Source organism: Taudactylus pleione, unplaced genomic scaffold (assembly GCF_031769625.1).
Source record: "Taudactylus pleione unplaced genomic scaffold, aTauple2 ptg000522l, whole genome shotgun sequence".
Lineage (NCBI taxonomy): Eukaryota > Metazoa > Chordata > Amphibia > Anura > Myobatrachidae > Taudactylus > Taudactylus pleione.
The window spans coordinates 2,434,720-2,449,325 of NW_028284924.1; the positions used below are offsets into that span (position 1 = coordinate 2,434,720).

The 14,606-nt window shown below is 44.9% G+C and overlaps 1 protein-coding gene across 1 annotated transcript in view; it reads left to right on the forward strand.

Annotated features, from left to right (window-relative positions):
- MSH2 (mutS homolog 2) overlaps window positions 1-14,606 on the forward strand; it is a 174,892-nt gene that overhangs the window by 40,667 nt on the left and 119,619 nt on the right. The window contains exon 7 of the mRNA XM_088450684.1: window positions 11,814-12,013. Coding sequence (XP_088306810.1) covers window positions 11,814-12,013 — 200 coding nt within the window. The remainder of the gene's footprint in view (window positions 1-11,813; window positions 12,014-14,606) is intronic.

Genomic DNA, 14,606 nt, shown 5'->3' on the forward strand with positions numbered 1-14,606 from the left:
CAGGACCGGGAAATGGCCCTTGCCTGCACTTGGCAGACATTTGATCCTTGTATATAGGTTAATATCGCCTGCCATTCCATCTGCCTTCTATTGCACCAACTACCCCCCTACATTGTCTTTGTATTATGGCACTTGATGGAAGTGTCATAATACAAAGACAACGAAACGTTGGAAATCCGTTGCTGGCTACTTTATTTGAAGCTATGATCTGAGGGCCTGATTCAGAGCTGAACGCTCTGACCAGAGCGCTCGCTCTGAATCAGGGCCGTCCTATTTAAATGTGGAGCGGCCTTTTGGACGCTCGCATAGCTGTGGGTTACCACCCACAGCTTATGCGACCGTCCATGATGGTCGCAATGGTCAAGACCATCGGGCTTGCGACGAGACCCTTGTGGTAGGGTCTCGCTGCCGCAAGCCCAGGAGTGATTTCGCTCGCCGGGTCTCGCGCATGCTCACGACGGACCTCCCTCCGTCGTGCGCATGCGCATTCACCCAACATCGACCCGCTAGCGAGCGACCTTCGCTCGGGAGTCCGAATGACCCCCTGAGAGCTGCCGTATAACCCAGTGGAGGACAACGGACACAGGTACATGTAAATGGCGTGTTGGTGCTTGGAGAAAGGGTATTGTTCCAGGACTGAAGTAGTTGGAACATAACCTGCAGCTGACTAAGTGGGACTTTAAGGACGCCAAAGATACCTCAGATAAGCAAACAATCAAGAGAAATTTGATGTACTTCTATATTATTTTAACCTTAATTCCAATTGATATTGTACTTACTACACTATCAGCTCCCTCTGTGGTTTTCTGTATGTATGTGTATATATCTATATATCTCTCTCTACCCCGTCCCTCTCAAGGTTACTGAATTCTTTCAATCATATTCTGAGAGCACTTCTAACCTTACAGTATATCTAATTTGGGTACATCTGCTTTACACTTAGAAGCTTTTCTTATTCCACAAGAACAGGGACTTGTATAGGCAGCCAGACATAAATACATTAGTTTAGAGCAACCTGTGACTTATTCCAGGCGTTACGAATTGTATATCGCATCATGCTCCCATTATTTCCTACTAATAATTAGGGTCAATGTGGACTTGCAAAATACTGTCCTTTATTTTATTTTTTTTCCTGTAAATTTACAAATAGAATCTTATACAGTGATTTGTCAGACGGAACCATATACTGCCTTAATTCTTGTGCGTTAAACATGATTGGAAGCAGACTTGTGTTTGATTTTGTGGCACAAAAAAAACACAACACAAAAAACAATTTCTGTTGCTTGACACAATGGTCGTGTATCACTGGCATAGTGTTTGGTTCCTGATTGACAGGGGCCATGACGGATTGTGTATGGTGCTTAAAGGGAAGCAGTTTGTATCATTTATTGTATTCTAGGTAATATAAATTATATGCATTCCCTTTATTTAACCATGTGTATCGCATGAGTCTATATCACAGTAATTGCTCTCTGATGCAGCAGTCGTTGTGTGCGCACACAGCACTTTACATTTTTATTGATTTGACAGTACATGTTAAGCTGGCCACACATCCAGCTGGTTGGAAGGACAATCTGATAATGTATGGGAGCAATTGACAACCGTCCTTTTGCTCCTGAACTACAGGAACACAGGGCCTGATTCAGCAAGGACAACATGAGGCAGCTTTGCAATTGCGTTCCTTGTAATTATGCTAATGCAGCAGGAGGCATCACGCCTCCTGCTGCATTACGTATCCGAGCTGCGTTGTCCAACACAGCATCGGATTCTCTGCGGACCATCGGCCGGCTACGGGACCCCATGCTGAATTAGGCCCAGAGACAAAAACACATTTAACTTGTCTGAACAAACCGCTTTTGTTAATTTTCTGGCATTCTGGAGCGAACGGACGATTGTCATTTGCTCCCAGATTTCTTTCCAACCAGCCAACTAGTTGGTTGGAATGGTAATCTATTAGATGTGTGGCCAGTTTTAGTCTGCAGGTCTCCCTATTGATGATTCTCATGGTTTTCTGATTTAATGGAAGACTTAATTGGATTATCTGGTTTGCACCTAGTAGTCCTCACCGCTGGGCTCTGCAAAGACATGTATGTTAATTCCCTTAGGGCCATATTCAGTTAGGAGCGAAAAGTCAGTTGCCGGACTTTTCGCCGTCATCGCCACTTTTCAGAGGGATAATGTAGCGTGCTCGTGCCCGCATATCCCCTTATTTAATTCCAAATCGGCGAAAAACGGGAGGCGGAGAATCTGAAACGGGTGAAAAGTGCTGTCATTTTTGGGAAAATCAGCCTGACAGCCCCAAAAGATGCTCTGACGTGGGGGTTCACTATGGGTACCCCCGAATAGCCCTGCTGAAGGTATTTGGGGTATTTAAATGGTCTCAATAGGTGCAGTTTAGTGTCTTTGGGTAAGGGGTGAATAGCATTTAGCAAGGTTTTTAAAAAAAAAAATAAGTAGTCCGATCAAATTTGGGGTACCTGGAAATGGGTGCAAGCATATTTTTAAGTGGCTAAAGTTAACTTTTAAAAATCATGAAAAATACACCTGCTGCAAACACCCGCATTTAAAAAAAACACCTGGGGCATACTTGGGGACCCCCCTGAGTCTAGTTTGCTAGTTTTAATGTATGTCCCCCAACTTTTTTTTTTTTATTTTGCCCCCAAAACGAAAGTACTTTTTTGGGGTGTCCAGTGGTTATTTATTTTTTTGACAGTTAAGCTTTGGGGGACTGTCCAAAGGGTTCTAGGGGGTTCCCGCAACGTTGCATCCCAAAACCCCAATCCTGCACTAGTTCTCGACACCTATTCATAGGTGAAAACTTATCGCTGATTTTTCCCATTGACTTTTCGTACCTGAAAAAAGAAAACAGAATTGAATACGGGGATACTTGCAGAATGGAGAAAATGACGTCATCGGCGGAAAAAAAACCAGCTTTTCGCCGCTAATTGAATATAACCCTTAATTATGATTGATTTTTTTTTTTTTTTTTGTTAGAAGTTTTAACTCTTTCAGGTGCCATTTAGAAAATAAATAAATTTCTATATAATAGGTTTCCTGTTCATTTCAATGCCCTGTTCATTTCAGTGTGGATAACATGCTTTAGGTAGAAGGTAGAAGCCCAACTGAAATGAATAAGAAGCGGAAATGAATGAAGCGCCACAGCATTGTCCCACGTCACCCCCTCCCATATCAGTAGAAATACAATTGGTACCTAATAATAACATGGGATCGGAGCAGGGAGTCCCCAGAATTCCCCCCACTGCTGTCCAGTCACACGTGGCCTTTTAATTTCCTGTGTGCGAAGGAGAATGCACGGGCTACGTATGTACAAGACAGAAGTAAATTTTTATATATATAATATGTATGTATATATAAAAAATTTTTTTTTACATGAACATTAATAAAGTTTAAATTTTAAAAGGGCAGAAAACAGAAATAAAAATGATGAAATGCAGGAGGAACGACAACTAAAAATACAGCAATACTCCCATATGTGTGGAACAAAGACATGTAATAGACATAACTTAAGGCCTGAACTAGAGTCTGGGGACACCAATTGCTGAGACAAATGGGGATCATAAGCAGCGGGGTCTAAATTGGGGCAGATGATACAGGAGCCTGCAGGAAGTGTTAGTAAGGGGTAGTCAGAGGGGAACCAGGAAAGGGGAGAGCAGAGAGGCGTACCTACTGGATGTTCCACAAGATATCCGCTGAGTTTCACGGCCTCCTGATGTGATACCTAGAGGGAGCTGACACAAGAGAATTTAGTGAAGAATGCTCGTAATGTACTCTAAATGCGAACTATGACGGGTAGAATTAATCAGCACAGTAAGCGTCTGGGTTACTAATATTATATATGATTATATAGCAAATTGCGGTATTTCATATACTGTATTATGGATCAATATCTGTGAATGCTAAGGAGCCTTAATAATCGGCCTAGACAGAATAGATTAAGATAGGTACAATGGAAGCTAGAAATGGCAATGCTAGATTGTTAATAGAATGCCAATGATATCTGAGACGTGGGCAGTACCAGCAGAAGGTAACCATGGTGCCTATGTCCTCTCCAGCAGCGATCAGAAGGTGAGAAGGTTGGTTTGTGAGGTTTCATTTAATCGTATTTTCCATTATACGGACACAAAGGGAAGACTTTGCTAAATTCTTTGATCTCAGCCCATTCATCCGGGACACCTGCATGTCTCCTTCACAGGCCAACTCATGTGGTTTTGTTGAAATATTAATTTATATTAAGTCCAAAACTCAGATTCTCTGGGATCCTCACTTGAGGCAAAAGCTGATAGTTCCATAGCAGAGTTATGTGTTTTGTGGTTTGTATGAGATTATAGATTTGGTCTATAGGTACAGTAGTCAGAGATGTTCTAAGGGGTATCAGTATGATTTACCAGGGGTCGGGATGCCAGTAAATCCTTCCCCGGTGGTGCCTAACCCTAACCTCTCCCTGGTGGTACCTTAACCTAGCCCTCCATGGGTGGTGCCTAACCCTAACCTCTCCCTGGTGGTGCCTAACCCTCCCCGGTCAGCACCCAATCCTCCCCGATCGGGCCCTAAACCTAAACATGCGCCCCCCCTTCATCCTGGGCGTAACCCTAACCCGCGTACTTACCTTCGGAATGCCGGTAGTCGTGATGACTATGTTGGTATCTTGATCCCTTTGGGATGCCGGCATCGGTATACTGACGTCTGGCATCCCGTCATGCTGACTGTATCCCGTTCTAAGGGTATTGGGGTGAGCAGTATTTAGGCAGTGGCCAATCAAATTAATTTGATGAGAGTAGTCCCACGTAAGATGCCTCCACTCTGGTCCAAATTGGGAGGTGAGAAGCCAAGCAGTGCTTCTGAAAGTTAGGAGAACCTAGACCAGTGTTCTTCTCAGAAATGTTTTGCAGCTGGGCGGCATTGTGACGTAACTGGGTGAAGAGAACGGAGCTCGCAAGTGCGGGAGACCTGCAACAGCACGTTATGTGCCCCAAGCTCCCCTCCCCCCTCTTCTCTCGCCCATCAATCTCACTGGATAAATGAATTCGAGAGACCAGTGTCTATTATATTGTGACCACTTGGAAGGGGGGGGGGGGGGTGTTTCCTCCTAAACGACGTAACCAGCTCTGTCATTAAAATCATTGTCTGGTTCCCACTAAAAAGTGAGTGACATGGGTGGCGTTCCCGCTGCTAGTGTGTAAAACAGCCGTCAGTGAAGGTGGCTGTTCCAGTCGCAGGATAGATATAAAAAAAAGTTGGTAGCTGGTAGAGTCTCAAAAAGGAGTAGTATAAAACATGCTTCAATAGAAGCGAGGTAGCAGGGGCAGCACGGTGGGGCAGTGATTAGCTTGCTGCCTCAAAGCACTGAGGTCTGATATTTCCCACTAAGCCCTTATCTGTTTGAGTTTGTATGTTCTCCCTGTGTTTGCGTGAGTTTCCTCTGGGAGTTCCTGTTTCTCAACCTAAAAATGTACTGGTAGGCAGGGCCGGACTGGCCCACAGGTGTACAGGGGAAATTCCCTAGGGGTCCTACCCACTCCCCTAGCAGTTAGTTAAGTTGGGTACACAGCTGACAACGAGGCGATGTGATCTAATGATATATTGCATTGCCATACGCCCTGCACAATATATTGTGTGATATATCATTATCTCTAGTGTAAACTATACCAAATAGTCTCATCTGATGTGCAGCACATCTGATGGGAAGATACAACCGCCCAATTCATTATACAATAAATTGTTTGTTTTTTTGGGGTACACACTATACAATGGATGTTCCGATCCGCCACGGGCGATTATATATCGTATAGTGTGTACCCTGCTTAACTTGGCGGAGCAGGATCATGGATGAACTTGGGTGCTTGAATTGTTTCTATGGAAATTGAACCAAGATCAACCCTTCTGCCAATCAAATTGGGTGGTCCTGACACACCCTTGTCCCCTTATTTATAAAGGGACCCAGTTCCTCTGCATGTGCTTTCTAATGGTGGCCAAGTCCCTCTATGGTGGCTGGCTACACCCCTTAAGTTTAGGATCTTCATGCCCCATTTCAATGCTGGCTTCTGATAAAAAAACACCCATAAGCCTAGGTGTGTGCAGCACATGAGAGTGAATATAAAATGTAAGCTCCACCGGGGAAGGGACTAATGAGAAACGGACATGTTCTCTATAAAGCCCTGCAGAATGTGTGCGCTATATAAATAACTGTGAATGATTAAACTTTGTATTTATTTTATAACCTTGTACTAGGACCAATACAGTCAAATGATCTGATGAGGTGTCTATTACCTGGTTTAGGTTAAGATTCATATCTCCCCACATTGAAAGTCCCATTATATACATGCTCAATGCATCCAGCGCCAGATCCAGAAAATGTACTTTTGGGGTTTGTGTGTTGGATGAGCATTACTAGTTGTGTCAGATGTCCTTTGGATTTGCTGCGTGTCTGATAATCTGTCCATATCTCTCTCCATCAGATGATGCTTTTTATGGGCCACTATTGTCACTCCTCCGCCTAGCGTCTATTGATGCTATTGACGTTCTGTAACTTCATGCTAATGCTGGTATCAGCCCCTCCCCTGGTGCACAAGCGTGCGTTTGTGACTATATGCTAATGCTGGTATCAGCCCCTCCCCTGGTGCACAAGCGTGTGTCTGTGACTATATGCTAATGCTGGTATCAGCCCCTCCCCTGGTGCACAAGCGTGCGTCTGTGACTATATGCTAATGCTGGTATCAGCCCCTCCCCTGGTGCACAAGCGTGCGTCTGTGACTTCATGCTAATGCTGGTATCAGCCCCTCCCCTGGTGCACAAGCGTGCTTCTGTGACTATATGCTAATGCTGGTATCAGCCCCTCCCCTGGTGCACAAGCGTGCGTCTGTGACTTCATGCTAATGCTGGTATCAGCCCCTCCCCTGGTGCACAAGCGTGCTTCTGTGACTATATGCTAATGCTGGTATCAGCCCCTCCCCTGGTGCACAAGCGTGCTTCTGTGACTATATGCTAATGCTGGTATCAGCCCCTCCCCTGGTGCACAAGCGTGCGTCTGTGACTATATGCTAATGCTGGTATCAGCCCCTCCCCTGGTGCACAAGTGTGCGTCTGTGACTATATGCTAATGCTGGTATCAGCCCCTCCCCTGGTGCACAAGCGTGCTTCTGTGACTATATGCTAATGCTGGTATCAGCCCCTCCCCTTGTGCACAAGCGTGCGTCTGTGACTATATGCTAATGCTGGTATCATCCCCTCACCTGGTGCACAAGCGTGCGTTTGTGACTAAATGCTAATATCAGCCCCTCCCTTGGTGCACAAGCGTGCATCTGTGACTATATGCTAATATCAGTCCCTCCCCTAGTGCACATGCGTGCATCTGTGACTATATTCTAATGCTGGTATCGGTCCCTCCCCTGGTGCACAAGCGTGCGTCTGAGTGTGCAAGGACTGAGACACCCGAGTCAGAGTCTGTAGATGCTGTAATACCACTTGGTGCGTCTTTAGATGTAGCCATCGTTCACACCATCGAAAACTGTCCCAGCGCCTGCAAATTCTCCGTCAGAGTTCGACCTCAGTGTGAGCAATTAAGCCTCTATGCATATACGCTGTAAGACGCATGTGCTGTACTAGTTTGTAGAGACTTGCTTTCACAAAGTAACAAGAAAATCGCTCAACACCATGAACATCGGCAATGTGTGCAAATCAGAATCGGGCACTCAGTGTAACTTATATGTGATATTACGGGGCACAGAAGTAGGGGGGCCAGTCCCGGGATCGGCGGGATCCAGGGATTTTGGCCTAAAAATGGCCGGAATTGAATCCCGGCATTGGCCATAATTTTTTTTTTTCTTTTAAATGCTGGTCAGCGCTGTGCCCCTCCAGCAGAGTGCTCAGACACTGCCCAGCTTCCCCTTCCCCCGGCGGCCTGGCACTGCGCAGCGTAACGTGAGGACAGAGGTCATGCTGCGCAGCCTAATGCCAGCTGGACCGCCCACGTTACCCACCATTCTAAAGGACAGACGCCGCCACCGAAAGTCCCGCCCGTAAGTCACTTTGGGGGCTGGGCGGGGGGCATATTTTTTTTTATATACCAGGCCAATCCCGGGATTAAATTTTTTTTTATTTTTTTTTTTAATCCCGAATACCAGGATTGAAAAAAAAAACCCGGGAATGGCTTCCCTAGACAGAAGTGTTTTAGGGGTCCATTCATCATCCTATAAATAACGTATTTTTATGTAATTTACATTATTTGATTGGGATATTCATCATGGGGCATATTCATCAATTTCCGAAAATTATATTATTTCAGAATTTGACTGTTACTGTATGCTATCCTGAGATGGCGTACAGCCCTCGATGGTATTCACATGCTGCTGTTTGCACAGAAGATTGTGCAGCGAGCTGTCTTGTGGCTGCCAGCTCCGCCCCCGTCCCTCCTCCCAGCTCCACTGTACTCACCGACGCATGAAAAGAGACTTCATGCCGCGCGGTGAGTGTCAGCCCTTCCGGCTGGTCCCAACACTTTTCTCCTGCTTTCCGGCTTGCGAGAATGTTTGCAGACTGACTTTTTTTTTTTTTCTGAATTATACTTTAAAGTTAAAGTGTGTTTAGTTATACTTTTCCTTTCTTGGTGTCACAATTGCATTACCACAAGATGGTGCTACAAGCTTGATTTTTTATTTTTTTTCTATCGCATCATGATGTATAACAGATTGAAAAATTGTAGTAGAGGTTTTTTTTTTTTTTTTTTTTTTCAGGTTGCTTTATACAGTAAAATTGATTTAGTGCCCACAACCATTGCGGAGTCTGTAACTTGATTATCTCTCTTAGATTTATTTAATAGTTACTGTTTAGAAACCTCAAATGAAATCCTGGCATCCATTTGTTTAGATGCAAGACGGAATCTTGGTTAGACTAAAAATTAAATAGAAAGCACACAGGTTTTTATATATACACACATTCTGCAACTCTTTACAGATAATATTTCAGTCGTTCACAACAGGCCCTGCCCCAGTGGAGCCACCAGTCTATATGCATTGGGTTATTATTTATTTAGGCAGTCAGAGGCAGAGTATGTTTTTGGAGCGTGGGAGGAAACCAGTGCGCCTGGCGAATGCCCATGCAATCATACAAAATCCACACAGTTCATTGGTCAGGATTTGAACTCGTGCCTCACTGAGAGGCAGCAATGCCAACCTTTATTCCCAAAATCAGGGACATACTATACTGAATATTAGGTTTCTGCCTACTGACCAAATATTTTAGAAAGATTTGACAATACTGAAATAAATCCTAGCCCTTGTTTGTATATTTTAGGATGGTGTGATATTGTGTATATTCTTGTCCATTAGACAGCAATGAGGTCTTGAGTTTGAGTCCCAAAGTGTGTAGTTTGTATGTTCTCCCCATGCATGTGTGGGTTTCCTCCTACACTCCAAAAATATACTGGTAGATTACTTGGTTCCCGAACTTTTTTGACTATAGTGATTATGTGTGCGTGTGAGGCAGGGACTGACGTGAATGGCGACATGTGAGTGAGAAAATACTCTCTGTAAAGCTCTGCAGAATATGTGTACGCTATATAAATAACTGGTATTAAATAGCGAAGTACATACATATAGAACATAAAGTGGCTCCTAAAAGATATCGCTCTATGTATCGCATCACATAGATGCGATATATAGTGAAGTTTAGTAGCCATTCATGTACACTTACCTGTCCGATGTCTTTGGGTGCTGACCGACCTCTCCTCGATCCATGTAGCGCAGTGAGAAGACAGACCTGCTCCTCACTACGCTTGCCCCGGAGTCTGAAAGCAGCAGGTCACGTCGGACCTGCTGCTATGGACGCTGGGAAAAGGGGCGGAGCCAGCGCCAGGTGCTGGACAGAGAGCAAGAAAGTATGCGTACCCTGTTCTGTCCGGCTTGCGGTAACGGTTAACGCCATCCTCAGATGGTGGATCTGTACCGCAGGAGGGGACGGAATACTGAGCTTTCCGTTCCTTCATGAATCGCACTCATTATACAATAGTATGGGGATGCGAAGCAGACATAGAGCAAGGGGTATTGCTGGAGAAGTCATACACTTCTCCCACAGTAAACTAGCACCATGGATAGCATGAAGCAGAGAAGAGCCCTGATATCAGCTAAACTGGGATCTTCTCTGCTTCATGAATAGACCCCATAGTGAGTTGTGTAAGAAGCCTGAAGATTAAATAATCTGTCGTTCTGACATCCTGCTGCAGTTTAAACCCCCACAGATGTGTGCAATGTGTTGTAATAAAGTATCTCTAAATAGTGTATCTTAAGCTGCATACACACGTAAAGATTATCTGTCCAACCATCCAACTAGTTGATTGATTGGAATGAAAATCTGGTAACGTATGGGAGTAACTGATGATCAGCAATTTGCTCCTAAATGCCAGAAAACAGATGAAAATGGCGTCAGACAAGTTTGTTAAATGTTTGATCTAAACAATTTGTTCACAGTTTTTGTCCATTTTCCGGTATTTGGGAGCAAATTGCTGATTGTCTTTTGCTTTCATACCTTACCAGATTTTCATTCCAACCAATCAACTAGTTGGATGGTTGGACAGAAAATCTTTACGTGTGTATGCAGCTTTAATAATACACCCAACCCCCACCCCATTAAAAATACTTGACTGTTAGCTAGACCTGCTAATGTCTCTAGTTCAGAATCTGTCATCTAGTCGCCATGTGTGATTTACACTATAGCCAGCTTGCACTGCTGGATTATAGGTTAATGTCGGCTGCTTTCAAACTGGTAATGTAGCTGGGAATTTGACTACATCGGCTCACTGCACTGCGACCGAGCTCTGCCATAGGCAGATAGTGCATGCAGTAACAAGGAGATAGCAGCATAGAAATTTAATGTAGACCGTTTACTAAAGTGTATCTATCATACCGCAGTAGCCTAAGATGAACTTTAACAAGAATGGCGCTTTGCGTGTTATCGCATTTAGCAGATTTCACCCTACGAAAATTGTTACAGTAGGTGACAAGTAAAAGCCTGTCCTTAAATTGAAAGCACTTTATTGCGGAAGGGTTATGTAGTACATAGCGGATAATGCAGGTTCACATAATCTGGTCTCTTTCTGTGTGAGAACGTGTGACGTTACTGCTCAGCCTGGCTCTAACTGGAAATCCATTCTGTAGTGTGACTGCAGCAATCTCTCTTCCACCGTCTCTGCAATGCAGTGTGTGTAGTGGTGCCTGGGTGTAAAAATAAATTACAGAATCAGGGCTGTTTACCAGCTTTTGTTTTTATCCTTTCTGCCCCTCATCTCAGGATAGATGTGTTCATGATGTACGTCCTAAATCGCTGAAACGATTCAGATAGTAGAGTAAAATGTGGCTCCTTCACTTGCAAAGTGATCTTTAGTCCATCTAGTTATAGAGGCTTGTCTTCAAGCTAGATGATGAGGAATTGCATGAAGAACGATGGAAGCTGTTACAGTGATCTCTCCAGAATTCCCGAGACAGTAAAAACTGGGCTTGTTGCAAAAATGTAATCACCCACCCCGCTACATGTCCAAACAGGCTTAGGCAAACTATGGCTCGCAAAGTGCTGTGGAACTACAAGTCACAGGTATCTGCTTTTCATAATATGGACACCAAATTAATATCCCGTACTTATGTATAGCAGTGATATTTTTGTAGTGGATAGTAAGTTCTTACAGGGAGAGTGCGTTCAGGGTGTTTGTAGTCTTCAATCTGTGAGCTAGAAATAGTAGCTGTAGAACTAGAAAATGTAATTGTCCTCCTGTGCAGAAAGCTGACATAAGCAATTCTTTCCCTCAGGTTGAATTTGGTTGAAGCATTCGTGACCGATGCCGAACTCAGGCAGTCTCTCCAGGAAGATCTACTGAGGCGTTTTCCGGATCTTAATCGCTTGGCGAAGAAATTTCAGCGACAGACGGCGAACCTGCAGGATTGCTACAGACTCTATCAGGCTGTGAAGCAGCTCCCCAGCGTGGTCCAGGCCTTGGAGAGATATGAAGGTAGGTGTCAGTCACTCTCTAGTGCATCACCTCTCTAGTTTCACTGCTGGACCCCACTGCAGGAGCCAGCACCTAGAAAGCCACGCGTGGCACGGTATAAATTGCCACTGCAGCAGTTCCCTGGACACTCGCATTTCCAGGAAACTTGCCTTTTTTAAAAAAAAGCTATTAAAGTTCACAATAAAACCGAAGGTGACTGACATTTGGGGGATCAAACGTGATTGTGGAATTTTTCTTTTTTCCTTCCTTGCACAGCAGACTTAAAATCTCATTTAGAGCTGGGAGCAATTTGCACCTGGATGAAACATGTTGCACTGCAAGGGATACATTGCATTTATTTATTCGTTTTTCATGCAGGGAAAATTATCCTTTATATGGTGCCACAAGTGTTCTGCAGCGCTTCCAAAGTACAGAAACAAATAGCGGAAACAACTGCACTTTACGGCAGCCCGAACTCGCACAAAAGTGCTTGCAGTCCCATAGGGCTCCGAGCAAAATTGTGCAAATTTGGCCTCGGAGCTTGCCCTGAGGGGTGCTAGATGAGGCACCGTTGCCGGTGTTTTAACGCCGTGGCAACGGCAACTCGCACTCTTCACGGCTAATTGGATTCAGCCCTAAGTAAACAAGAAACCAGTGACTTAGAATAAAAATAGTAATACAATGCAGGACAAGGACATGGGCTATATGAATTGCTGCATTAGTGATCATAACACTCAAAATAAGCAACAGGGCGTAAATAACCAAATGTTAGGTGCCCATGTGGGGAGTAAGGCGTAGATGAAAGTATAAGTTAGAGAAGCACAAGAGGGTAGAGGGCCCTGCTCGTGAGAGCTTACATTCTAAAGGGGAGAGGCAGACAAACAGGTTTGACACAGAAGGGATAGACAGGGAGGAAGGAGCATGTAGCAGCGGGTTAGGATGAGAGCTGAAGGGATATGATGAAGTGCAGTAGTGGATCTTGAGAGCCTGATTGAAGATTTGTAGAGAGAGAGTCTGATGGGGAGAGTGAGAGAGTTCCAGAGGTGGGGAGCAGCACAGAGAAAGTCTTGGAGGCAGGAGTGGGAGGAAGTAACCAGTTGGCAGGAGAGGCAGCATGCATTTGATGAGTGAAGTGGGCGGCCGGGAGTGTGAAGGGAGATGAGGTTGGAGCTGTAAATGGGAGAGAATTGGGTGTGAGCTTTGCAAGTGAATGTAAGAACCTTGAAATTGGTTCTGTAGGGGAAGGGGAGCCAGTGTAAGGCTTATAGGAGAGGGGTGGCAAATGCAGAACGATTGGAGAGGAAGATGAGCCGAGCAGCAGCTTTGAGGACAGATTGGAGTGGAGAGAGGTGGGAGTCAGGGAGGCCAGATAGGAGGAGGTTACAGTAGTCCAATCTGGAGAGGACTAGTGAGTAGATGAGGGTTTTAGTAGCATTCAGGTTGAGAAAGAGTCTGATACTGGAAATATTTTTGAGATGGAAATGGCAGGACTGAGAGAGGTGCTGAATGTGTGGTTTGAAGGAGAGGGAGGAGTCCAGGATAACTCACAGACAGCGCACTTTAGGGCTAGAGGAGAATGTTGTGCCGTCAATTTATAATGGGAGGAAAGAAAGGCGGTAAGGCCGTTGTAAACAATACGCTCAAGGAGTTTGAAGGCAAAAGTAGAAGAGAGATTTGTCGGTAATTGGAGAGTATTAGGATCAAGGGTAGGCTTTTTTAAGAATGGGGAAGACAAGGGCATGTTTAAATGCAGAAGGGACAGTGCAAGAGGAGATGGGAAAGATGGGAACAGACAGGAGGAGAGTGGTAGTGGAGGGGAAGGGATAGGGTCAAGGGGAAGGTGGAAGTGGGAAAGGACCGGATGAGGGCAATGACTTCCGCTCCAGATATAGGGGAGAAGGTTGTCAGAGTTGGTAAGATGGATGTGGTCTGGTATAGGAGGGGATGAGCAGAGGAGGCAGTTGAAAGTGGCGAAGAGCCCCCGGGGGTTTAAGGAGTTGGAGGAAATGAGGTTCTTGAAATATGATTGTTTGGAGAGGGAAGGGGCAACGCTGTTGGATGAGAGCATAAATGTGAAATGGAGGAAGTCTACCTTAGATCGTGATTTCCTCCACTGTCGATCAGCAGTTCGTGAACACTTTAGCAGATATCTGGTGCATTTGGAATGCCAGGGCTGAGGTGTGGATCTGCGAGGGTGAGCAGTGATCGCTGGAGCAACAGAATTAAGAGCAGAAGTAAGGGAGGCATTGTACAGGGAAGCGGCTTGTTCAGGGCAGGAAAGAGAAGGATAGGGGAGAGAAGAGTCAAGCAGAGAGGAAAAACAAACTGTCGATAGCCTCAATGTTAGCTTAGTGATGGTAGCCTTAAGACGTAGAGGAGGGGAGGGAGAGAGGGATAAGTTAAGAGAGAAGGTGATGGTCAGAGAGGGGGAATGGTATATTGGAGTAATCTGAAATATCACAATGGTGAGTGAATACCAGATCATTTAATATTGGCAAATTTTGAATTTTGGCCGCTCTGGCCAGCTTTATTTTTACGCTGCAATTTAGAGTAGAGATTGGACATGCCCTCTCCTAACGGTGTGTCAGAAATTTTCCATAACCTCGTTCCGCCC